This window comes from Eriocheir sinensis, chromosome 4 (genome assembly GCF_024679095.1).
Source record: "Eriocheir sinensis breed Jianghai 21 chromosome 4, ASM2467909v1, whole genome shotgun sequence".
NCBI lineage: Eukaryota > Metazoa > Arthropoda > Malacostraca > Decapoda > Varunidae > Eriocheir > Eriocheir sinensis.
Genome location: NC_066512.1, coordinates 12554230 through 12582023, shown reverse-complemented (window position 1 = coordinate 12582023; position 27794 = coordinate 12554230). Strand labels below are relative to the sequence as shown.

Genomic DNA, 27794 nt, shown 5'->3' with positions numbered 1-27794 from the left:
ATAACTAAGGACATCGAAGCAATCATGTCTAAGTTAAAAATAAAGGATACTGAAATCGAACTACTGAATACAGAAGTAAAGACGGCCTATACAATAATTGAGCTTCTTCAGCAACTAATCAGAGAACTCTCCTAACCTCTAATCCTTCTGCTTACTCTGTCAAACTGTTCTTTCCGTTGGGCTCCTCCGATCATAACCTTATTTCTATTTCCTGTCCTATCGCCCCTGTACATCATCTGGACCCACCGAAGAGGCGATGCTTCTGGCATTTTGCTTCAGCTCGGTGGGACGACCTGAGGATGTACTTTTTCCGATTTCCCGTGGAATGATTACTGCTTCCAGGAGTGAGACCCCTCTGTGTGTGCCCAGCGCATCTCAGAGGTGATTGTCTCTGGAATGGAGGCATACATTCCACGTTCTTTCTCAACTCCTTATGCTAAAAAGCCTTCGTTTAATCATGCTTCTTCTCGTGCTATTAAAGATAGAGAGGCAGCTCACAAAAGGTTCCAGAGCCTTCGAACTCCCGCTAACTATGGCCTTTACATTTCAGCCCGGAATCGTGCCAAATCTATTCTCCGACTTACCAAAACTTCTTTTATAAATAGAAAATGTCAACACCTTGCTTCTTCTAATTCTTCCCGTGACTGGCATCTAGCCAAAAATATCTCCTCCAATTTCACTTCTTTCTCTTTCCCTCCTCTCCTTAACCCTGACGGCAGCACTGCCGTCTCATCTGTCTCTAAGGCTGAACTCTTCGCTCAAACTTTCTGTAAGAACTCCACCCTGGACAATTCTGGGCATATTCCTCCTACTCATCCCCCCTCTGACTCCCTTATGCCTGTTATTAAGATTCTTCCAAATGATGTTTTCTATGCCCTCTCTGGCCTCAACTCTCAGAAGGCTTATGGACCTGATGGAGTGCCTCCTATTGTCCTTAAAAACTGTGCTTCCGTGCTGACTAACTGCCTGGACAAACTCTTTCGTCTCTGCCTATCAACATCTACCTTTCCTTCCTGCTGGAAGTATGCCTTTGTACAGCCTGTGCCTGAAAAGGGTGACCGTTCCAATCCCTCAAACTACCGCCATATAGCTTTACTTTCCTCTCTATCTAAAGCTTTTGAATCAATCCTTAACTGGAAGATTCAAAAGCTCCTTTCCACTTCTAACCTTCTATCTGATCGCCAGTATGGGTTCCGCAAGGGGCGTTCTACTGGCGATCTTCTTGCTCTCTTAACTGACTCTTGGTCATCCTCTCTTAGCAGTTTCGGTGAAACTTTCTCTGTTGCGCTAGACATATCGAAAGCCTTCGATAGAGTCTGGCACAAGTCTTTGCTTTCTAAACTGCCCTCTTTCGGATTCTATCCCTCTCTCTGTTCCTTTATCTCTAGTTTCCTTTCCAGCCGTTCTGTCTCTGCGGTGGTAGACGGTCACTGTTTTTCCCCTAAACCTATCAACAGTGGTGTTCCACAGGGCTCTGTCCTATCACCCACTCTCTTCCTGTTATTCATCAATGATCTTCTTTCCATAACAAACTGTCCTGTCTCCACTCTGCATTATTCAACTTCTTTCAATAGAAGATAATCACAACAGCTTAACCTCAGACCTTGCTATCATTTCCGATTGGGGCAGAAGGAACCTTGTGTCCTTCAATGTCTCAAAAACTCAATTTTTCCACCTATCAACTCGACACAATCTTCCAAACACCTATCCCCTATTTTTCGACAACACTCAGCTATCACTATCTTCAACACTAAACATTCTCGGTCTATCCTTAACTCAAAATCTCAACTGGAAACTTCACATTTCCTCTCTCGCTAAATCAGCTTCCTCGAGGTTGGGCGTTCTGTATTGTCTCCGCCAGTTCTTCTCCCCCGCACAGTTGCTATCCATATGAAGGGGCCTTGTCCGCCCTCGTGTGGAGTATGCATCTCACGTGTGGGGGGGCTCCACTCACACAGCTCTTATGGACAGAGTGGAGTCTAAGGCTCTTCGTCTCATCAGCTCTCCTCCTCCTACTGATAGTCTTCTACCTCTTAAATTCCGCCGCGATGTTGCCTCTCTTTCTATCTTCTATCGACATTTCCACGCTGACTGTTCTTCTGAACTTGCTAACTGCATGCCTCCCCCCCTCCCGCGGCCCCGCTGCACACGACTTTCTACTCATGCTCATCCCTATACTGTCCAAACCCCTTATGCAAGAGTTAACCAGCATCTTCACTCTTTCATCCCTCACGCTGGTAAACTCTGGAACAATCTTCCTTCATCTGTATTTCCTCCTGCCTACGACTTGAACTCTTTCAAGAGAAGGGTATCAGGACACCTCTCCTCCGAAATTGACCTCTTTTTCGGCCACCTCCTTTAATTCTTTATTAGGAGCAGCGAGCAGTGGGCTTTTTTATTATTATTGTTTCCTTTTTTTGTGCCATTGAGCTGTCTCCTTTGTTGTAAAAAAAAAAAAAAAAAGAACTGGAACAACAGAATCACGGCAACCACAAACCACACGAGGCAGCATCAACCATCCCAACTCCTTTTAGGGGATACTAACATACGACGAGTTCTACGCTCTGATCTAGACGGCAACTGCTCAGTGAAGACTGTTATTCGTGCTAACATGGACCTACTAAGAAGCTGGGTGAGTGAAAAACTAAAGTCCGTCCCGTCTGAGTATTATAATCTACTGTGGTTTATATGACATTCTGTATGCGACGCCTCCGGAAAGTATTCTTGATTGCCTTGGTTCTTTAATTAGTGATCTCAAAGGAAAAAACAGTGATATGAAAATATATGCATGCCAGGTTGTACCAGTGCCAGTGTCTCAAGTAGCCCAAGCAAAGATAAGAAATTATAATCAATATTTACTTAAATGGGGAGATACAAATGGGGTAACGATAGCAAAAACAGCTCCAGAGTTTACGCTCGGTACTGGAAATGTAGATGAGTTGTATTTTGATGAAACAAACGGTGAACCTTTAATATTAAACAGACTGGGAGTGATCAAATTATTGGGCTCTATTGAGAAACAGTGCTCAGGGTTTCGTATCTGCAATAACTGGAAGTGTCAAAAGATACTCGAGTACCTCCTTGACAACGACTTCAAGAGGGATAAGCAATCTTCACAACGGGGTGACAGACAATACCAACGCCAAAGTACAACAGTGCGTCCCCTCACTGCTCCCTCCACCTGTCCCCCCCACAGCTCCTACTCACAGATTTCCCTGACTGTCACACCCCACACACGTCCTGCAGGCTTCTTCCCTTACCAACATTACGCCTCCTCCGCTGTGCTCTCTTAACACATTCGTACAAGCGGCTTCCTCGCATCCTGCGCCCCAGACAGCTCAGCGACAGCACTTATTTATGCGCTCGTTCAGTTCCTGCCCGGAAAAACCAGGAACACTCGTATGTTGCAGCTACTCAGAGAGCCCCTCCTCCCAGCATGGGTCTGGGGCGGGAAACAAGATGGGAGGTCGAGAGGGGTGGATGCGACCCCGGCACGCTGCCTGACTGCTGTGAGGTTGGGAGGGACGGCCGAATATCTGGAGGCCACTTCACCCAGCAATATGCAACACACGGAACACCTTCTACATCTAACAGCTTTACAAAACTCAGACAAGGTTGTTTCAACTGTGGCGAACACAACCACCGCCAAGTCAACTGTAGATTTGACCACCAACTGAGATGTGAACCATGCCACCGACTAGGGAACAAACAGCGATTGTGCCACTACTACAACCAATAGGAACATGGCGAAGAAGACAGAACCAGAAGACCCATTAGTGAAAGGAAAAAGTTGACGATTGACCACATAACTTCCCATATATATATATATATATATATATATATATATATATATATATATATATATATATATATATATATATATATATATATATATATATATATATATATATATATATATATATATATATATATATATATATATATATATATATATATATATATATATATATATATATATATATATATATATATATATATATATATATATATATATATATATATATATATATATATATATATATATATATATATATATATATATATATATATATATATATATTTTTTTTTTTACAACAAAGGAAGCCGTTCGAGGGCATAAAAAAAAGAAAACAATAATAAAAAAAGCCCGCTACTCGCTGCTCCTAAAAAAGAAACAAAAGAGGTGTCCAAAAGCAAGGTCAAATTCGGGAGGAGAGATGTCCTGATACCCTCCTCTTGAAAGAGTTCAAGTCGTAGGCAGGAAGAAATACAGATGAAGGAAGATTGTTCCAGAGTTTACCAGCGTGAGGGATGAAAGAGTGAGGATGGTGGTTAACTCTTGCATAAGGGGTTTGGACAATATACGGATGAGCATGAGTAGAAAGTCATGTGCAGCGGGGCCGCGGGAGTGGGGGAGGCGTGCAGTTAGCAAGTTCAGAAGAGCAGTCAGCGTGGAAAAATCGATAGAAGATAGAGAGGCAACATCGCGGCGGAATATAAGAGGTAGAAGACTATCAGTATGAGGAGGAGAGCTGATGAGACGAAGAGCCTTAGCCTCCACTCTGTCCAGAAGAGCTGTGTGAGTGGAGCCCCCCCACACATGAGATGCATACTCTATACGAGGGCGGACAAGGCCCCTGTATATGGACAGCAACTGTGCGGGGGAGAAGAACTGGCGGAGACGGTACAGAACGCCCAGCCTCGAGGAAGCTGATTTAGTAAGAGATGAGATATGGAGTTTCAATTTTGATTTAGAGATAGACCGATATATATATATATATATATATATATATATATATATATATATATATATATATATATATATATATATATATATATATATATATATATATATATATATATATATATATATATATATATATATATATATATATATATATATATATATATATATATATATATATATATATATATATATATATATATATATATATATATATATATATATATATATATATATATATATATATATATATATATATATATATATATATATATATATATATATATATATATATATATATATATATATATATATATATATATATATATATATATATATATATATATATATATATATATATATATATATATATATATATATATATATATATATATATATATATATATATATATATATATATATATTTTTTTATTTTTTACAACAAAGGAGACAGCTCAAGGGCACAAAAAAAGGAAACAATAATAAATAAAAAAAAAGCCCGCTGCTTGCTGCTCCTAAAAAAGAGTCAAAAGATGTGGCCGAAAGAGAGGTCAATTTCGGGAGGAGAGGTGTCCTGATACCCTTCTCTTGAAAGAGCTCAAGTCTTAGGCATGAGGAAATAAAAATGAAGGAAGATTGTTCCAGAGTTTACCAGCGTGATGGATGAAAGAGTGAAGATGCTGGTTAACTCTTGCATAAGGGGTTTGGACATTATAGGGATGAGCATGAATAGAAAGTCGTGTGCAGCGGGGCCGCGGGAGGGGGGGAGGCATGCAGTTAGCAAGTTCAGAAGAGCAGTCAGCGTGGAAATATCGATAGAAGATAGAAAGAGAGGCAACATCGCGGCGGAATTTAAGAGGTAGAAAACTATCAGTAGGAGGAGGAGAGCTGATGAGACGAAGAGCCTTAGACTCCACTCTGTCCATCCAGAAGATGCATACTCCATACGAGGGCGGACATGGCCCCTGTATCTGGATAGCAACTGCGCGGGGGAGAAGAACTGGCGGAGACGATACAGAACAACCTCGAGGAAGCTGATATAGCGAGAGAGGAGATGTGAAGTTTCCAGTTGAGATTTTGAGTTAAGGATAGACCGAGGATGTTTAGTTTTGAAAAAGGTGACAGCTGAGTGTTGTCGAAGAATAAGGGATAGGTGTTTGGAAGATTGTGTCGAGTTGATAGGTGGAGAAATTGAGTTTTTGAGGCATTGAAGGACACAAGGTTCCTTCTGCCCCGATCGGAAATAATAGCAAGGTCTGAGGTTAAGCGTTCTGCAGCCTCCAGTCTGGAGTCGTGTACTTCCTGTTTTGATGGTTTTCTATTGAAAGAAGTTGAATAATGCAGAGTGGAGTCGTCGGCGTATGAGTGGACAGGACAGTTTGTTATGGAAAGAAGATCATTGATGAATAACAGAGAGTGGGTGATAGGACAGAGCCCTGTGGAACTGCACTGTTGATAGGTTTATGGGAAGAACAGTGATCGTCTACCACCGCAGAGATAGAACGGCCAGAAAGGAAACTGGAGATAAATGAACAGAGAGAGGGATAGAATCCGAAAGAGGGCAGTTTAGAAAGCAAAGACTGGTGCCAGACTCTATCGAAGGCTTTCGATATGTTTAGCGCAACAGAGAAAGTTTCACCGAAACTGCTAAGAGAGGATGACCAAGAGTCAGTTAAGAGAGCAAGAAGATCGCCAGTAGAACGCCCCTCGCGAAATCCATACTGGCGATCAGATAGAAGATTAGAAGTGGAAAGGTGCTTTTGAATCTTCCGGTTAAGGATTGATTCAAAAGCTTTAGATAGACATGAAAGTAAAGCTATTGGGCGGTAGTTTGAGGGATTGTAGCGGTCACCCTGCTTAGGCACAGGCTGTACAAAGGCATACTTCCAGCAGGAAGGAAAGATAGATGTTGATAGGCAGAGACGAGAGAGTTTGACCAGGCAGGGTGTCAGCACAGAAGCACAGTTTTTAAGGACAATAGGAGGCGCTCCATCAGGTCCATAAGCCTTCTGAGAGTTGAGGCCAGAGAGGGCATAGAAAACATCATTAGGATGAATCTTAATAACAGGCATAAAAGAGTCAGAGGAGGGATGAGTAGGAGGAATATGCCCAGAATCGTCCGAGGTGGAGTTCTTACAGAAAGTTTGAGCGAAGAGTTCAGCCTTAGAGACAGATGAGACGGCAGTGCTGCCGTCAGGGTTAAGGAGAGGAGGGAAAGAGGAAGAAGTGAAATTGGAGGAGATATTTTTGGCTAGATGCCAGAAGTCACGGGAAGAATTAGAAGAAGCAAGGTGTTGACATTTTCTATTTATAAAAGAAGTTTTGGTAAGTCGGAGAATAGATTTGGCACGATTCCGGGCTGAAATGTATAGATCAAAGTTAGTGGGAGTTCGAAGGCTCTGGAACCTTTTGTGAGCTGCCTCTCTATCTTTAATAGCACGAGAACAAGCATGATTAAACCAAGGCTTTTTAGCATGAGGAGTAGAGAAAGCACGTGGAATGTATGCCTCCATTCCAGAGACAATCACCTTTGTGATGCGCAGAGCACACACAGAGGGGTCTCTCTCCTGGAAGCAGTAATCATTCCACGGGAAATCGGAAAAGTACATCCTCAGGTCGTCCCACCGAGCTGAAGCAAAATGCCGGAAGCATCGCCTCCTCGGTGGGTCCAGAGGATGTACAGGAGCGATAGGACAGGATACAGAAATAAGGTTATGATCGGAGGAGCCCAACGGAGAGAACAGTTTGACAGAGTAAGCAGAATGATTAGAGGTAAGGAAGAGGTCTAGAATGTTGGGCCTGTCTCCAAAACGGTCGGGAATACGTGTAGGGTGCTGAACCAACTGCTCTTGGTCGTTGAGGAGAGCAAAGTTGAAGGCTTGTTCACCAGGCTGGTCAGTGAAAGAGGATGAAAGCCAAAGCTGGTGGTGAACAATGAAATCTCCCAAGATGGAGATTTCAGCGAAGGGAGAGTGGGTCAAGATGCGCTCCACATTAGAGTTCAAATAGTCAAAGAGTTTTACATAGTTAGTAGAGTTAGGTGAGAGATAAACAGCACAGATGTATTTAGTAATAGAATGACAATGAAGTCTTAGCCAGATGATGGAAAATTTAGTTGATTTTATATTCAGATATTATGCTTCTGAGAAGAGTAGGAAGCCATAATACCAGAATTTTTTAGATATTTCTTATAGTTCCCCTTTTAATCTATTTTTTTCCTATAAATATTGTGAGGATACTTTTGTGCTTATACAAATGTCTTGAAGTAGATATATTCTTGTTTTTTAGCCAATCACACTTAAATTATATTAATATTATGGCGAGTATTATGAGTGTCCGTACCATTCCACCTCCCTGGCCGAACCATCATCACGGGTGGGGATGGTTTGGACGATTTAGAAACTTGTCTTTCATCACCTACATCTGAAAACTGGAAATAGCTACGAGTGTCATATTAAAGAACCAAATGATGAGGGAACATTTTGAGATCAACAAAATTGCACTATTTCTTAAACTTTTTTTCTAAAAATATTTTTTCTAAAAAGTGGCCGAATCATCACCGCTCTCCCCTACAAATCATGATCTTTGACCTTAATTTTCCCACACTTTTAATACTAACTTGCTCTACAGATTCCATTATTCTCATTATCGAAGTTCATTACAATGCTACCTCCATAGGTGAATCTTGAATCAGTAATCTGAATACCATCCAATGCCTGGGAGACTTTCATCCTTCATGTCTGCTGCCTTCTTTTCCTGTGTTGAAGTTTTTTCAACTAAAAGATTCTTCTTCACTTTTTTGCTTCTCTTTGCCACCTCAGCCCAACTATATTCAGCACGGTCAGCAAGAAGCGTGTCAACAACTGATCCCAGCTCCTCCTGCACCTTCACAGCCTTTGATTCAACCTCATCCTTAACCACAGATATTTCTGTAGATAATTCTTTTTTGAATTCATCCAATTTTTCCACAATTTTGGCAGCCAGAGATGCTTTATCAAGGCATGGGTTGCACATCCAATTTATTTTAAGTATATTCTCCTGCTTAATTCCAGACAGATGAGCACACTTCCACTGACAGCATTTAGGGCACTGACAACATCCAATCCACTTATCGCCTGTGGGATCCACACAAACGTAGCAGAAATCCCTCACGCCCCTGGCTCGGCCTGCCATGTCGACACAGCACTTTCGGGAGCAAGACGCAACACATCAGCTCAGCGCGGCGACTCACTACTCGCTCCAATCTATCTATCTATCTGTCTATCTATCTATCTATATTTCTCTCTCTCTCTCTCTCTCTCTCTCTCTCTCTCTCTCTCTCTCTCTCTCTCTCTCTCTCTCTCTCTCTCTCTCTCTCTCTTACTCTCTCTCTCTCTCTCTCTCTCTCTCTCTCTCTCTCTCTCTCTCTCTCTCTCTCTCTCTCTCTCTCTCTCTCTCTCTCTCTCTCTCTCTCTCTTCCTTCCTTCTCGTCCTTCCATCCCGCCCGTGTAAATAGACACCTCACACCGCAACAGACTCGTAACATTGAACCCTCCAGTACCTCTATTACCAAGCTTCAAGATAACCTAAGAGTCCTTAGTTTCAATGCGCGTAGCCTAAGAAACAAATTTGATGAACTGCGATGTCTTGCTCTGACAGAAAACTTTGACGTAATTGCTATAACCGAAACATTTATCGACACCACTAATATTGATTTAAGTTCCGAATACAACATAGATGGCTACAGATTCTTCAAAAATGATCGTGTAAACCGTAGTGGGGGTGGTGTCGCCCTTTTTGTCAAAAGCTACTTGCAACCTACTGACAAAACACCAAGAAACAGTAACGTTGAACATTTGTGCGTGCGAGTAAACATTGCAAAAGTCAATTTAAATATATCTGTCACTTACAGGCCTCCGGGGCAATCACTTGATGGCGATCTTGAAATGTACAGCGTCTTAAGGCAGTCACTTAATAACAGCGACTCACTGATACTAGGAGACTTTAACCTCCCCCATATCGACTGGGCGACACTGTCGGGTACAGAAGGTGAGTCCCATAGAATGATCGAATTTCTAGAGGAAAATTATCTAAGCCAAATGGTTTCTGAACCAACTCGACAAAATAACATACTTGACCTTGTTATAGCGACCCAAGATAACCTAGTCAGTAATGTCACGGTAGGAGAACACCTCGGTTCCTGCGATCATAAACTAGTGCGCGTTGACATTAGAGCTCAAACATCGGTGACTGAACATAAAGTTAAGGTGCCCAATTTCAAAAGAGCCAACTTCGTAGAAATCCGACGAAAACTAATAGATATGCAACTATCAGATGACGGCAATGCAGAGGACGCCTGGCTAAACTTTAAAAATCACTTACTCAGCAGGACACATTTGTCCCCTTGTGCGAGAAGCGAATTAACACTAATAAAAGTCCACCTTGGTTTAATAGCGAAATTAAACACTCAGTCAAGGAGAGAAAATTGTCTTACAGGTTAAAGAAAGACCAAAGCACGCCCGAAAACATTAGACTTTACAATGATGCAAGGCGACGAGTAAAAAGATTAGTGCATCAGGCAAAGCGTAGATATGAAGAAAATATTGCAGCCAACTGTAAAAATAATCCGAAATCCTTCTTCAGTTACATAAACAACAGAAAGGCGATCAGAAGTGGAATTGGACCTTTAACAAACAGCGACGGTGCACTAGTGACTGACAGCCAACACGTTGCAAACCTATTAAATAATTACTTTTCCTCGGTGTTTAATAATAACAGTCCTCCCACCACCACCACCAACACCAGTACTAATGTAAATCCAGAGCATGCATTGTCTAACTTTGAAATAAAACCCGATGAAGTCCTTAAAGCCCTCAAATCACTTAAAACAAATAAAAGTCCTGGACCTGATAAAGTATATCCAACTCTGCTGAAAGAAACAAAGAGCGAAATACTCTCCTCCCTCACAACCGTATTCAATATGTCCTTGCGACAAGGCATTGTCCCTTCAGATTGGAAAAAGGCTAACGTGACACCGATTTTTAAGAAAGGAGACAAAAAAGTACCAGGTAATTACAGGCCCATTAGTCTAACTTCGGTTGTAGGTAAGCTACTTGAGTGCATAATTAGAGACAAAATTGTGAGTTACCTTGAAAGCCACTCATTAATTGGGGACTCACAACATGGCTTCCGAAACAAAAGATCCTGCCTATCAAATCTATTAACCTTTTATAACGACCTCTTCACTGTTTATGACGTAACCAAATCACTGGACGTAGTCTATCTTGATTTCCAGAAAGCGTTTGATAAAGTCCCGCATCATAAATTACTCTACAAATTAAAGCAAATAGGTATTGACGGTCAGGTAAACCAATGGATCGCGAATTGGTTGAGCAACAGACAACAAAGAGTAGTGATTGACGGATTTAACTCAGAGTGGGCGCCTGTCACTAGTGGCGTCCCTCAGGGCTCGGTTCTTGGCCCAGTGCTCTTCATTATTTACATCAACGACGTGGATGTTGGACTCAATAACCGCATTAGTAAATTTGCAGACGACACAAAGATTGGTAACTCGGTTCTCACTGACGAAGACAGGCAAAGCCTCCAAGAGGATTTGCACAAAATTTCAGCTTGGTCGGATAGATGGGAGATGCCCTTTAACGTAGACAAGTGCCAGGTCCTTCAAGTTGGAACGAGGAATAAAAAGTTTGATTACGAAATGCGCGGCGTTAAACTCAAAAGCGTTCAATGCGTCAAGGACTTGGGGGTCAAAATCGCGTCAAACCTCAAATTCTCACAGCACTGCATCGATGCAGCAAATAAAGCGAACAGAATGTTGGGCTTCATTAAAAGAAACTTTTTATTTAAGAATAAAGATGTAATACTCCCGCTCTACAACAGTTTAGTCAGACCCACTTGGAATATGCGGTACAGTTTTGGTCTCCCCACCATGCAAAGGATATTGCTAAATTAGAAGGTGTTCAGCGTCGGGCAACGAAAATTATCCCTTCCTTGCGCAACAAATCCTACGAAGAAAGGCTTTCTACCCTTAACAAACATGTTCTCTCTTGAGAAACGTCGCCTCCGAGGAAAACTGATCGAATGTTTTAAAATACTTAATGGTTTCACGAATGTAGACAGATCAACATTGTTTATGATCGATGACACTTTGCGCACGAGGAACAATGGCGTAAAACTCAGATGTAGACAAGTAAATTCAGACTGCACCAAATTTTTCTTCACCAACGTTGTAGTGCGAGAATGGAATAAGCTCCCATCATCAGTGGTCCAGTGTAACACGATTGACTCCTTCAAAAATAAGCTCGACCGTCACTTCCTTCAACTTAATATCAACTAGAGTAGAAATGCAACGTTTTGGAGTCTTCTGATTAATGTAAAATCACTTAGGTTTAAGGACAGACCACCAAGTCTGGACCATGGGGTCTGTGTGGTCTGATTTTCTATGTAAATCTATGTAAATCTCTCTCTCTCTCTCTCTCTCTCTCTCTCTCTCTCTCTCTATATATATATATATATATATATATATATATATATATATATATATATATATATGTATGTATCTATCTGTCTACCTATCTCGCAGGAAGGCTGTATGTGCTGTCTATTTGGCCAAACAAAGAGCACAGTGATGAATAAATTAGTTGCTAAGTGAACGAACGAATGAATAATTAAATTGATGAGTATATGGGTAGTCAGGTTTATAGAATAACGAGCTACAAACCCTCAGCAGACATAAATAAAACCATCACACCAATGAAAACACAACGATCAAAAAGCACACATTTCTGCGCATCATGAGTCTCTCGCATCGGCATTCTAGGAAAGAAAACAAGCTTACGAAAAAATAAGAGAACAGAAGAAAAAGCTGCAGAAAAATCTTATTGGTTGACGTTGTGTGACGCAGACACGTGTGTGTTCGGGGCCGGTCTTCGTCGCTCTAATTTCGTTGATTCTGTTTTGCTTGGTGTTGCCTTATTTTTCAAGTTTCTTCTATTCTCCTCGCATGGCACGGTCTGCTTCATAGAAGGTGAGCGGCAGAAGACTCGAAAGGAACGATTTATTTTTCCTTCCATTTTAAGGAGAATTCAAATGTTTTCACGCAGATGTCTCTTTCTTGTTTCCTTGATTGGTCTTTCCCTTTTCCTTAAGCTGATTTTATTCCTTTGTTTCTTTTTCTCTTGCTCTGTGTCAATTTTTCTTTCGTACTTTCTTCATTTTTTCTTTGTTTAAGCAAAAAAGTAAGGAAACTAAAGGAGGGCAGCAGCCTCGCATGGCAGCTCCTGATAATGTTATTCACGAACTCCTTTCCCCGCCGTAAATTTATTTTACCTCCATTTAGAATAATCGATGGTGTTTGCTTTAGGTATGTGCTTCATTTGTTCTACTTATGCATCACCCTGTCCTCTTTTTCTTCCTCTTGTTCTGGTTCTTAATGTTGTTGTTATTATTCTTTTTCTTCCTCTTCTTCTTGTTCTTGTTCATATTGTTGTTGTTATAATTCTTCTTCTTCTTCTTCTTCTTCTTCTTCTTCTTCTTCTTCTTCTTTTGTTTGTTTTCGCCAGTCTGTGTGTGAGGTGATGATTGATGAAGACATCGTTAGTTGGGAGAAAAAATCGGGTCAAACGGAAGACAGTGTGTAGAGTGAGTCGTCCTTATAGTTATTGTTGTAATGGCGCAAAGGATAGACGTGAAGATTGTGTGATGAGAGAGAGAGAGAGAGAGAGAGAGAGAGAGAGAGAGAGAGAGAGAGAGAGAGAGAGAGAGAGAGAGAGAGAGAGACAGACAGAGACAGACAGACAGACGGACAGACAAACACAGAGAGAGAGAGAGAGAGAGAGAGAGAGAGAGAGAGAGAGAGAGAGAGAGAGAGAGAGAGAGAGAGAGAGAGAGAGAGAGAGAGAGAGAGAGAGAGAGAGAGAGAGAGAGAGAGAGACAGACAGACAGACAGACAGACAGACAGACAGACAAACACAGAGAGAGAGAGAGAGAGAGAGAGAGAGAGAGAGAGAGAGAGAGAGAGAGAGAGAGAGAGAGAGAGAGAGAGAGAGAGAGAGAGAGAGAGAGAGAGAGAGAGAGAGAGAGAGAGAGACAGACAGACAGACAGACAGACAGACAGACAGACAGACAGACAGACAGACAGACAGACAGACAGACAGACAGACAGAGAGAGAGAGAGAGAGAGAGAGAGAGAGAGAGAGAGAGAGAGAGAGAGAGAGAGAGAGAGAGAGAGAGAGAGAGAGAGAGACTTGGTAAGAACAATACTGCCTTTTTTTTTACTCCGCCTTATTAAAAAAAAAAATGGCATTTCAATTCGCTGATACAGGCACAGTAATTGTGTTAGTGTATGCAAGTAAAGCTCATTACGTAGTTGTGTAATTAGCGTCCGATACGCGTACTGCCGGTATTTGAAATGCATTAGGCGTGTAAGGCAGCCGCAACTAATTAGTTATTGTAATCCGCGAGGTGCGTTAGTGCAACTTTTCGGGGAATGAAAAAATAGTACTATTTCAGTATTATACTTATTATTACTTTTGTTATTATTATTATTATTATTATTATTATTATTATTATTATTATTATTATTATTATTATTATTATTATTATTATTATCATCATTATTATTATCATTATTGTTATTATTATTATTGTTATTACTATTATTATTATTGTTATTATTATTATTATTATTATTATTATTATTATTATTATTATTATTATTATTATTATTATTATTAGTAGTAGTAGTAGTAGTAGTAGTAGTAGTAGTAGTAGTAGTAGTAGTAGTAGTAGTAGCACCAGCAGTAGCAGTAGTAGTAGTAGTAGTAGTAGTAGTAGTAGTAGCACCAGTAGTAGCAGTAGTAGTAGTAGTAGTAGTAGTAGTAACAGTAGTTGTAGTGGTGGTAGTAGTAGTAGTAGTAGTAGTGGTAGTAGTAGTAGTAGTAGCAGTTTTCAAAGGTTATCTACCTGTAGGCTGCGTCACGCCTGTATTTTGAAGCAGGTAAACTGATCACTTTTCCTGCTTGCATTTCTTTTAACTCGTTTACCTACATTCGTCTCTTCCTTTCCTCTTCCTTCTTTTTTCTTCTCACCATCAATTACCGCGATTCACCACCATTTACCACCATCCATCACCACCTCTCTTCCCTACCTTCTTCCTTTGCTATCTTTTCTTCTTCCTTCACGTTCCTCACCTCGCTGCCCCGAACCCCTGAAGTGTGGCTCCCCATCCCCCTTTGTGATCTGGCTGGTGGTGGTGTACATGAGACTGGTCGTGACTGGGAGCCGTTGGACATTTCTTAAGAGAACCATGCATATAGCTGCACAGTGGTTCCCAACGTCCTCGCACTCGCGACCCTTTTCCCAAAACCTTGAAACCCATGCGACCCCTTGATATCAGCAGTTTTACACTTTTTTTATACTTATTTTCACCCACACCCGGCCTTGACATGTCCCAAGAGACACCCTGGTGTTTCCTCTCAACATTCGCCGGCAGGAGCACACACCACGAGCAGAATAAAAGCTTAGAAAACAATCTCAAAATGACTACCTATAATAAAAAAATCACCTCAGCCGTTTCTACCAAGGCTTCGCGACCCCCTCCCACTTATCCTCCGCGACCCTCCAAGGAGTCACGACCCAACGGTTGGGAACACCTGATATAACGATACCTTGTGACGCTTTTCTTTAATTTCTATAGATCTGCGGGGACTTAGTGACCTTTGTGTCTGTTTAGCGTAATTTCGAACCTTTTTTTTTTTTTTTTTTTTTTTTTTTTACAACAAAGGAGACAGCTCAAGGACACAGAAAAATAAGAAAACAATAAAAAAAGCCCGCTACTTGCTGCTCCCAAAAAAGAATCAAAAGAGGTGGCCGAAAGAAAGGTCAATTTCGGGAGGAGAGGTGTCCTGATACCCTCCTTTTGAAAGAGTTCAAGTCGTAGGCAGGAGGAAATACAGATGAAGGAAGATTGTTCCAGAGTTTACCAGCGTGAGGGATGAAAGAGTGAAGATGCTGGTTAACTCTTGCATAAGGGGTTTGGACAGTATAGGGATGAGCATGAGTAGAAAGTCGTGTGCAGCGGGGCCGCGGGAGGGGGGGAGGCATGCAGTTAGCAAGTTCAGAAGAGCAGTCAGCGTGGAAATATCGATAGAAGATAGAAAGAGAGGCAACATCGCGGCAGAATTTAAGAGGTAGAAGACTATCAGTAGGAGGAGGAGAGCTGATGAGACGAAGAGCCTTAGACTCCACTCTGTCCAGAAGAGCTGTGTGAGTGGAGCCTCCCCACACGTGAGATGCATACTCCATACGAGGGCGGACAAGGCCCCTGTATATGGATAGCAACTGCGCGGGGGAGAAGAACTGGCGGAGACGATACAGAACGCCCAACCTCGAGGAAGCTGATTTAGCGAGAGAGGAGATATGAAGTTTCCAGTTGAGATCTTGATTTAAGGATAGACCGAGGATGTTTAGTGTTGAAGACGGTGACAGCTGAGTGTTTGACTTCTGTTTTATGATAGTGGGCGTTTTGAGCACTTGCCTGTAGAGTGGCTTTTTGTGTAATGTAGTGACGCTCTTCTTTCATTAAAACTTTTCATACAATAACTGTATAACCTCTTCTGTGCCTTATGTTTAGTCTCAAATGGAGCCGTTTCGCTGTTAGATAGTTGTGATTTACACTTGAGGAGCCGTCGGAGCACTTTGTAAGGGCGTCACTTAGCAATGTGTAGTGCTGCTCTTCTTTATCACTCTGTATGCAAACGTACGAAGACTGAGCGGCCTCCTTCGTGCCTGTGTGTAGCCTTAAGTAGGGCCAGTTTGTATTTACATTTTTTTGTCTCCAGTTTTCCGGCTCCGTGTATCCATTTATCTCCGTTCATCTCTGTATATCTCCGTGTATGCCTCCGTTTATCTGCTGTTATTTAGAGCAAAGGTGGTGACATCGTGTTCCTCCTTACGTTCTGCACTTTTCCCTTTGTTTCGTTTTTCTTTAATGACATACTCTGCATTCCTTTTTTTCCAGACTTTCCACGTGTTTCGCTTCGCATTTCAGCAATTCCTTCTCTTTTCTTTTATCATCCGGTCGTTTCGTTTTCTTTTCGTTCTATTTATGTCAAGTTTCTGCGTTCTCTTAGTGTATATTGTTAATAGTGGTTACAGATTTTCTTTTCTTATGCGTTTTCATCCTCAGTTTTTTTATCCTCGATCGTCTTTCATTCTCCAGCGTTTGGGTGGCGGCGGTGTGCGGTGCGGAGCCTGCTGGTGGCGGTGGAGGTGGTGGTGAGTCTCCTCGTGCCAGACTTCCAGGCGGTGCTCAACCTGGTGGGCGGCTCAACCATCGCTCTCATGTCCTTCGTGCTGCCGCCCCTCTGTTACCTCCGCCTCAGCGACGCACCAGACGACTCGGGACGCCCCCACAGGTTAGACGCTCCACCCCCGCAGGAAGGTGTCTGCTTCACGCGTGCAAGAATACGATAGGTTCAATGCCAGGCGGTGATGTTGAGAGAGAGAGAGAGAGAGAGAGAGAGAGAGAGAGAGAGAGAGAGAGAGTGTTGTATGTGTGTGAGGCACCTGCTTCTGAGCCGTATTTGTTCACTTGTCTCAGGTAAACTTTAGGTAGACTGACCTAGCATTAATTGGGACGACGAGCGACACGAGTCCTGGACGTGACAGGGCAGGTGTAGGACAACTCTTGAAGTGGTCGCCAATTCTAGCTATAAGTGGGCAGTGCAGTAAGCGAGTCTGGCAGCAAATCTAACACTTCCACGTCTCTGTGACTCCATGACTGACAAGTTTTGTCCAGGGAAATACAAACGTGGAGAATGTTATAGAGCTGGGGTATGTTCGCCAACTGTTGCTCACTGGTTAATTTAGCTCGAGTATCAGAATAAAAAAAAATGAGAAATTGAACTCTCAGTACAAATGGGAAATAGTTTTGAAATGAAGATTGATGACCTATGCATATTCTATCATTTTTTATTCGTACCTCATTACTTTCAGATTTTGTCTTGATATGAGTAGGGGAGACCGGGGCAAGTTGGCACACTTTTTACATTTTCACTGATGGAAGCAAAACAATAGAGGATTTTTTTAATTTGATAGTTTCAGTCAAAAATACAAACATTCCTCTTACATTCTATGCAATAAAAACAATGTTTTCTCTCCAAACAAAAGTACAGCATTCTTTAGAAAACAATAATTAACATGTACCAACTTACCCCGCATACGGGGTAAGTTGGCACACACTATGGGGTAAATTGGCACATCATATATTAAAAGCAACTTAGAAGCGTATGACCGTAAATTTATATACAGATTATCTGTACTGCGTAATTTAAAGACCATTCTGTCCCAAAGTAACACAAAACATACATTTTCAGTCAAGAAAATACCGATACCACAGCATCATAACAAAAGACTGACCATTTATCATATTAAAGTGAAAATAATTAATTAATTGTAGCCTATTTGCTTATCAATCTATCTGTCAAAAGCAGCCTAGCACTGTAGGCTATGTGAGTGTGTGCATGCCGCAACCAGTTCATGTATAGCCTAATGTGAGGCAAGTTGACACTGAGCCAACGTGCCCCGTTTTCATTGAGCCAACTTGCCCCATTCAAGAAATTAGTCATGAACAACGATTTTAGTATATACTGAGAAACCTAGTGTGATCGGTATTGAGGGTAGACAGTCCTTATACCCTAAGTTAGAATATGGCTGAATTGAAAAGTACCCCCCAATAAACAGAGACATGTTTTAGCAAATAATATAATCAAAAGAAAATTTACTTTCCAGCATCAAAATCAAACTTTGCCCCACAGCAGCCAACTCCTGCAACCCCTCAGGATGGCAGTTTGTTAGCAACTGGGGATCAATGTGGCGATCACTTGGTGTGCGTATCGCTGCCGTCGAGCAGTAAATAGTGAAATGATTTCAAGTGTGCCAACTTACCCCTGTAGCCAACTTGCCCCGGTCTCCCCTACTAATTTGAAAGGTGCCTACCCATTGGCGAACACACCCTATCGGAAACCCAAGGGTGTGTGCAGGTTTCTTCCAGTGAGGCAGCAAAAATATGTCTGAGTCTGAGGCGCCTCGTGTCTGCCGCAGGGTTGTGGGGGCGTGGGAGCGTGTGGCGCTGTGGGGCGTGGCAGTCGTGGGCGTGGCGGGTGGCCTCGTTACTACCTACACGGCCGCGTCGGTGCTGGCGTCCCCGGCGGTGCAGCAGCGCTCGTGCTTTTAGTAGTCAGGGCTTTGCGGGGCCGGGCTTGTGCTGCCGGTGTGGTGTCATCTGTCATCTGGTATCCTATATAAGACATCCCATACTTAATTTCGCATCGCGGAACCCAATCTTTACTATCACAGAGTAACTAAGTGAAGCATCTAAGTGTAAAAACAGTACCAAGGAGGTCATAAAAATAGATGCAAAGCAGAACAGGTCACAAGAAGAAGAAGAAGAGTGATTATTGATATCCTAGTTATATACATACATACGTCATCATTTGCTTTCATAATAATATAAATAAACTTGGGTGGGACAGATCCCAACAAACAGTCGACAAAAGACACGGTACCATGTCGAGATTGATGTATGTATTCAGGATGGGATGTCTCACGATCTTGGGATGTCTCATGACACCACACCGGGGCTCGGAGGCTGACCGCCGCCTAGCCTGGCTGGCTGACTGGCACTCACCGGTATAGCAAAGTTGGGTTGTTTGAATTTATTAAGCCATAAGTTTATTTAACCTTGTTTTCTAAATAAATTATGTTGATTTTCTCGATTTTTCATTACATATCTTCATTGCAACAATTCTGATGGCTGATGTGATCCTGAGTGAGGTTTGCATTTTACGTCTTTACATTTTGGTATCCTTGCATCTTTACCATGCGCTCATGCTGCCTCCTTCACAGCCCTGGAATCACGTTGCTGCTTCTCCCTGCATGCTAGTTTGAGGCAACTTAGCTGATTTCCTGAGCCTGAATGTCACTGTTCCACCCTCCTCGTGTATATTATTATTATTTTTTTTTTTTTTTTTTTTTAATAATACTGCCTCAGAGGGAAATTCAGTCATCTTAGCTCTCAGGTCACTTTAAATTCAATCGCCACACTGCCCATGCCTTTCCTGTGTGTCACCCGCGTCTGAAAAAATCGCAGCTGTTCCACCATTACCAAAGTCCTCCCCTCCCCTCCTCCAGGCCGGGCAGCAGCACTCCTCGCCCCTTAGGTAAGCCTCTCCCCGATGTTTTACGTGAGCGTCAAAAAGAAACTCAGAATCGCGGCCCAGTGGGACGTGTCAGCGATTGTCCCTCCCCGTACGCCATCTCCCACCCACTCCCCGCCCTCTCCCTCTTGCAGAGGTTTGGCTTTTATGGACGGTGCTAATCTCGGACGTCTTTATCCTGGAAAACGGGGTACCTCAGGGCAGTGTTTTTAGTTCAAATTTATTCTGTATTATGATAAATGATATTCTGTCGACAACTCCCGTCCCCCGAAACCTTAAATACTCACTGTACGCCGACGGTTGTACGATATGGCACTCCTCGCCATACGCACAATTATCGGCTGGGCGGATGCAACTCGCACTTGACTCCGTCCAGTACTGGGCCTCGCGGTGGAGTTTTAAGTTTTCAGTTCAGAAATGTGTCGGTGTTGTTTTCACTTTACGTAAAATATCTGATTTAACTTTAAATAACCAGCCGATACACTTAAAAAATTCAGTTAAAATCCTAGGTCTGCACTTTAATAACAGACTTAATTGGAAAATTCACGTAAACAACATGCTTGTTCGTTGTAGTAAGAAAATAAATATCCTAAAATACCTATTGGGGAGCAGACAGAAAATCTTTATTAATGGTGTACAAATACCTGATACGAACTCACTTCGACTATGGCTCACAAGTGTATGGTTCGGCATCCGATGCCACGCTGAGTCGGTTGGATGTGTTTCAGAATGAATGTTTACGAAAGTGCCTTGGAGCCCTAAGATGTACACGTACAGCCCGCCTGCGACCATCTAATTTTATACCAGTGTTTATTCCTTTTACGACGATGTGACGATGTGACGATGCGACGATGTGACGACTAAACACAAACTCAACAGAATCTACTCGAGAATATATATATATTTTTTTATATTACATATTTCCATCCATTTCTATGTTCTTGATCTCTTGGCAGCCGATGAAACCATGTATTACTGTTTCCTTTCAAAGAAACTGATCGACAACCGCGCACAACGATAAGTTGGCATATTGAAAGAAAATACACTTTAGCTAAGTTTCCCAATGAGTGATTGAGCTCAGGTCAGGAGGGTGGTGCGCCCGAGACTGACCTCTCTTCCATGCCCGGACCCCTCAATTCTTCTGTCACCTGACGTCATGCGCAGAAGAGACAAATTTAGGTACCTCCCCCTCTGGTGAACCTACCTTCCATTCTCTTTACCTTGGCCAGGAGCTATAGTCTATCGAATCTAACTTGAGCCTTTAGGCACGGCTCCCTAGAGCCGCGCTAATGCCACATCACCCCATCACTCTCCTCAGAGAAGCTCACTACCCCCCCCCCCCCCTCTCTCTCTCTCTCTCTCTCTCTCTCTCTCTCTCTCTCTCTCTCTCTCTCTCTCTCTCTCTCTCTCTCTCTCTCTTATTTACGTTATATATAACATCTTTTGCTTGGCTGTGCAGGACGCGAGAGTGAGACCTACGTGAGTCTTCCATGGTGTCGTTGTTTCCCTCAAATCCCAAGCCCTTCATAACACCATGCAGTCGTATTGTGAATATATGTATAGTCCATAAATAGATAACGTACAGACGTAGACTCCGTATCCTTGACGGGTGTCGGAAGGGCTTTGCCGCAACAGGCGGGCAACACTCGCGCTCTCTCTACCATCCCCCCCCCCCACACACACCACACATTTTTTATATATATATATATATATATATATATATATATATATATATATATATATATATATATATATACACACACACACACACACACACACTAACCAGAAATTAATCTTGGCGCCCTGCATATCCCGACACTCTAACGCTAAGGTTATTATTTCGGCTGATCAATCTTATAGCTTTCCAATATGGTAAAACAATCTCCATCTGGCAACGCCAGTTCCTTCTGTCAAAAAGAGGAGTCGGTTAGTAACGAACACCCATGGAGGTATTATACCTCCATAATACCTCCATGCGAACACTCAGTGCTTCAAGAAAGTAGTACCCCGCGCTACCCTCCCTTGCTGTCGCTGATATTGTTTTATTCAAGCTAGAGGGTAAAGTTTTGAACTGGGTCAAGGCGTGGCTTAGCAATAGGAAGCAAAGAGTGCAAATCAATGGTAAAAGATCTGACTGGGGATGTGTTACGAGTGGGGTCCCACAAGGTTCGGTATTAGGTCCACTTTTGTTTATTATTTATATCAATGACTTAGATACAGGAATTAGTAGTGATGTTAGTAAATTTGCAGATGATACCAAGATCGGTAGAGTAATTGAGTCGGATCAGGACGCTAGTATTCTCCAAGGTAAACTCAACAGATTATATGACTGGGCGGATAAATGGCAGATGGAGTTCAATGTAGGGAAGTGCAGTATTCTGAGTGTAGGTAGGACCAACCCCTCACATAACTATTGCTTAAATGACACTCTCATAAGTAGGTCTGGGTGCGAGAGGGATTTAGGGGTCTTAGTGAGCTCTGATCTCCGTCCAAGGGCACAATGCATTCAAGCTAGAAATCGAGCTAATAGGGTACTGGGATTTATTTCAAGGAGCGTAAGCAACAGAAGCCCCGAAGTCTTCCTCAAACTATATTTAGCATTAGTTAGACCTCATCTGACTATGCGGTTCAGTTCTGGTCACCTTACTATAGAATGGATATCAAAATGTTAGAATCGGTGCAGAGGAAAATGACTAAGATGATTCAGGGGTTGAGAAACTTGCCATACGAGGGAAGACTCAAACAGTTAAACTTGCATTCTCTAGAAAGGCGAAGGGTGCGTGGAGACATGATCGAGGTTTATAAATGGATGAAGGGCTTTAATAAGGGAGACATTCATAAGGTTTTGTTGGTAAGAGAACCGGGTAGGACACGAAGTAACGGGTTTAAACTGGATAAATTCAGATTCAACAGAGACATAGGCAAAAATTGGTTTACTAACAGGGTGGTGGATGGGTGGAATAGGCTTAGCAGTCATGTGGTGAGTGCCAATACAATTGTCACATTCAAAAATAGACTAGATAAATTCATGGACAGCGATATTAGGTGGGGTTAGATTCACGGGAGCTTAGAGTCAAAGGAGCTGGCTCGTACAAGCCTACCGGCCTCTTGTAGACTCCTGCGTTCTTATGTTCTTATGTTCTTATGGTTTTATTGTTTCTTGCTTCTAATTCAGCGGTTCTTAATCTGGGGGTCGTGATCTCCTTGGAACGAGGTAAGTTGTTTTAAGGAATATTGGATTTTATTCGTATGGTGTAAGGTGTTCTGCATTTTATACCGTATCTACAACTTCTGTAATGAATTGCAAGTGGAAAGAGTTTTACAATCTGTAATAATTTGCTAATAAGCCAATGAAGTAGTCAGGAGAAATACATTACAATTTTACTGTGTACACTAGCTAATAATTTTACTGTGTACACTAGCTAATAATTTTACTGTGTACACTAGCCTATAATTTTGCATTTTGTTAAACCAGTTTTTTTTTTTTTTTTTTTTTTTTTTTGCATTCATGAACACTAGACTATTATTTAGCAGTTAGGAATAATATGCTATTAATTTGAATTCATGAACACTAGGCTATTATTTTGCATTTAGGAATACCAAGCTATCATTTTGCATTTACGAACACAGAGCTATTGTTTTGCGTTTAGGAGACTAGGCTGTTATTTTGCATTTAGGAAACTAGTAGGCTATTATGCATTTAGAGTATTAAACTATTATTTTGCATTTAGGAATACTAAGCTATTACTTTGCATTTAGGAATCTAGGCTGTTATTTTGCATTTATGAATCTAGGCTATTATTTTGCATTTAGGAATACTAAGCTATTATTTTCCATTTAGGAAAATTAGGCTATTATTTTGCATTTAAGAGTACAAAGCTATTATTTTGCATTTAACCCTAGATAGGTAATCATATAAATCCTGCTACTTTCCATACTTTGGGGGTTGATTGGACCCCAAGGGAAATAAAATCCACAGAAAATCAGGTAATGAATTTATTGAAAGACTTAAACTAGTCACTTGATGTTTAAGGCCTCCTCTATAATTTCAACTTCTATTTTAGTTGAAAACATAACTTTGAAATTCTGAAAAATATATTTTCCAAAAACTTTCTCATTTATTTAGTGACATTTAAAAAACATATGTATAACAAAAATCCCGTGACCTCGGGGCATCCTTTGTCTAGGAACTGTAAGTGGAGGGATGAGCTAATCCATCTTGAAGACAGCAGCCAGCAGACCCTGTTGGAAGATAGTGGAAAAGTGTTTTGAAAAATGGGATTTTTTTTTTTCCACCATTTTTTGAGTAACTTTTTTTCTGGTATTTTCAGCGCCTATAAACCGATATATTAGTGAATTTAAATGGATGAAAATAAAGATATAAGCCAAATAAGGCATTAAAAACACCTTGGTTCATATTTTCATGATATTTACCTGGTCTTACCTGCAGTCATTGCAGAGAAGGTAGCTTTGGCGCGTCCAGTTATGGGGACGCAGCAAGAGGCATAGGCGGACTTCACTTTGGTGTCATCATTACTTTTGGGGAAGAAGTAACACCTCCTTTTCTTCTTTTCCACAGGGTCTTTCCTCATCCCCCCCACACATATGGGTCCCACGTCCCAGTAAAAAATGCATATATTCACTATTCATATATACATATTTATCGGCACCAGAACGCCCTGTAACCACTTGTAAAATATTATATAGTCACTCTAGTTTTATAATATTCACTTCAAGAACCATTATTATACATATTTCGTCATGAAAATCTCCCTCACAAAAAAAGACCACAAACGAGAAAATTCGCATATGGGACACCATCACTTGCAAGCGTACACAATCCACAGTTTACGGCCAATGGGGGTGCTGGCCATCCCCACGTCATCGCAAGAGCAACAGTTTCTAAACGAAATGCTCACACACTATAGTTAAGCAAGTATGTTCGCAGAAATTCGAGTTTTGTCACAATAAGTCAGCCCTCTCTCTCCCTGAAAATCCAGCTACACTATTAGGGTTTGGGGGCCTCCTGCGCCCCCAGAGCAGCCACAGAATTGCCTGGGGATAAGAGTGACGATGATGCCCACTCTCTCCCGTCAGACTAAAGCCATAATGACTAGAAAACACTCGCAGTGCGGCGTTCTTTTACATCATTGTGGCGGGAAGAGGAAAACTTGCTTCAGCACGAAAGCTGAGGGTGTCTGACACCCCCAGATTACCTATCAAGGGTTAAGAATGCTAAGCGATTCTTTTGCATTTATGAAACTAGGCTAATATTTTGCATTTACGAATATTAAGTTATTATTATGCATTAAGAAGCCTAGGCTATTATTTTGCAGTATTTTTTTTCTTAAGAGAAATAATTTTCTCTCTCTCTCTCTCTCTCTCTCTCTCTCAAGCAAGAGTGTTTTTAAAAAGCAGAAACTGAGCGGGCAGAAGAGATGTTAGCTTTGTGCTTTAGCGGTGCTTAAGTTTTTTTTGTATATCTTATTGATACTAAAACGAACTGAAATGAAAATGTAACTTCATGGGTCCATGCGCATTACCAGTGGGAGGCTACATGCAAACTTTGGTGAGGTTAGGTAAAAAAAATAAAGTCAGGACGCCATTTTTTTGTTGAGAGTTTGCCCGCCTAATATTTAGGCGGTTCCGCCGACACCCGTCAAGGATACGGAGTCTATGGTACAGACTAACAGTGAGACAGATCGCCATGCGCAGGTCATCCCTAGATGTGTAAACAATGGGAGGTTCTCCGGGCCAAGCCACAGGGCTCAAATTAGAGTCGATGGACTTTAGGTGTGGATTTGAGTAACTGCGACAAACTGGTGACGTTAAATATAGCGCCATGGGAACCGCCGAACATACACATAAAATGTGACCTGATCTGTTACCACGACCTAAACTCATGAACCCGGAGGCGGAGGTCTACCGCACTTTCGTGCCCTGCTCGCCAGTCACCAAAACTCACACCACGTGTACACTGACGGCTCCAAGACGGATGAATGTGTGGGTGCAAGTGTTTGGTCGAGTGAATGTGCCTTCAGGTATCGGCTGCCGAACCATAGATCTGTCTTCTCTTCAGAACTTTTCGGGTTGTCTCTGAAAGGCGAGCCCAGCATCAACCCCCGTCCTTTCCGCTTGGGCAATACGATGATCCAACGTCCAGGCACGGGCTCCATGGCGGCGTTGAATGTGAGGCCTGACAACATAACGGCTGTAAAATTCTTGTGTGCCCGTCACCAGGGAATTATTCAAGTCGGCAGGTGAGAGGAAGTCAAAGGTGGGAGGAAGGCTTGAGATACACGAGATGTACGTGGGGCAGTACTTTGGAGGGATTGAAATGCGGGTGCGATGGTGAAGGAGTGGAGGGCGGGCCGGAAGGGAGTACTGCAGATTGAGGGCAACATGGTCGGAGAAGAGTGTAGGAATGGAGTGGCAGCTGACACGGGACGCCACAAGGCCACACGTTAGGATGTGGTCCAGTGTACCCCCACGCGCGTGTGTGGCTTCACCAGTGTCCTAGCGGATAAGGCGGTAACGGCGGATGTAGTTGAGCAGAGGTAAGCCGCTGCGGCTGGGAACGGGAGAAGCATCGCCATGTAGATCATTCCACGGTCTGTAGGTGTCGGAAGGGCTGGGAGATTAATCACGCCAGGGGCAGAGTACACGTTGCACAGTCGGAGTTTGACAGTTACCTAAAAAAGCTGAAAGGTCATATCAGCGTGCGTAGAGCAACGGAGAAGCCTGTGTGCTATAGTGGAATGAATGTTGGCAAGGAGGCCTTTCCTGGCGTGGTGTACGTACGAGACGTAGCCAGAGAGCGATGGAGGGGCTTCCCCGGGCAGAGCACCACCGACAAAAGCTTCTTGAATAAATATGACCTGTGGGTGATGGCGGTAAACGTAGGCCTTGAGTCCAGCGAGTTTAGAGTAGTGTCTGATTACGAAGACATTCCATGATATAACATGAAGCAGCATGGGACTAGCGAAGTTTACCCATAGGTTTGTAGGAGGCAGAGGAGGACGCGGTGGGGGTGGGCCCTTTGCCGGGGGGAGAGCGGGGTGGGGTGGTCTTGGGAGGCACGAGGTCACCCAGCCTCTAAAGGCGGGAGGCAACAATATCGAGCTTCTCAATGAGTGCTGTGACAGAGGCGATGACAACTTGGTGTGATTCGACAAAGCTGGCAAGAGTGCTTGAGGTGGCAGTTTGCTAGGTGACCAGGCTGTGGATGCGGGCATCTATGGTATCAAAACGTGCCGAGAGAACCGTACAGCGTGATTCCAGAGCAGCGACAGCTTTCCGAAGAGCAACGACTTCAGCAGAGTCAATGGGACAAAGAAGGGAAGGCGAGGTGGCGGGTGATGATGGTGGTGGGGATGGCGGCGGCGGCGCAACACACTGAGCTGGGGCGGGGTGGGACCGCTTGGCGCAGCCATGCCAGACATTGACCCCCCGGCATGTTACAACGAGGGCACTTCCACTGCGAGGCGTCTGGCGCTGGCGGAGATGAGGATTCCGACACGGAGGTGGAGCTAGCAGCCGCAGTAGTCGTGGATGGGGTGCGATATGGACAGGAACGGCTAGCATGGCCGGCAGCACACCATGCACACTTGTCCGGGGCAGAGCAGTATCGTTAGATATGGCCGATGCCCCAGCATTTGAAGCCCCACGACTGTTCATCCTTCATCCTGCGCAGCTCACAGGGAAGAAGGCAAGAAAGGAAGGAGAATTCGACGACAGACGGTGGAGGTTCCGGGAGACTCCAGATTAGACGGTTGATGGGCGTTCCGTTTTGATGGAATCGACGGGCAGTGTGCACGTCTGGCAGTTCCTTG

General features: G+C 42.7%; 1 protein-coding gene across 1 annotated transcript in view; it reads left to right on the top strand.

The window, feature by feature from the left end:
* Positions 1-19516, top strand: part of LOC126982207 (uncharacterized) — a gene marked incomplete at its 5' end in the record, with an annotated part of 30036 nt that extends 10520 nt beyond the window's left edge. The window contains 2 exons of the mRNA XM_050834099.1: positions 16965-17160; positions 18848-19516. Of these exons, the coding sequence (XP_050690056.1) occupies positions 16965-17160; positions 18848-18980 (329 nt within the window). The remainder of the gene's footprint in view (positions 1-16964; positions 17161-18847) is intronic.
* Between the last annotated feature and the right edge of the window lie 8278 nt (positions 19517-27794).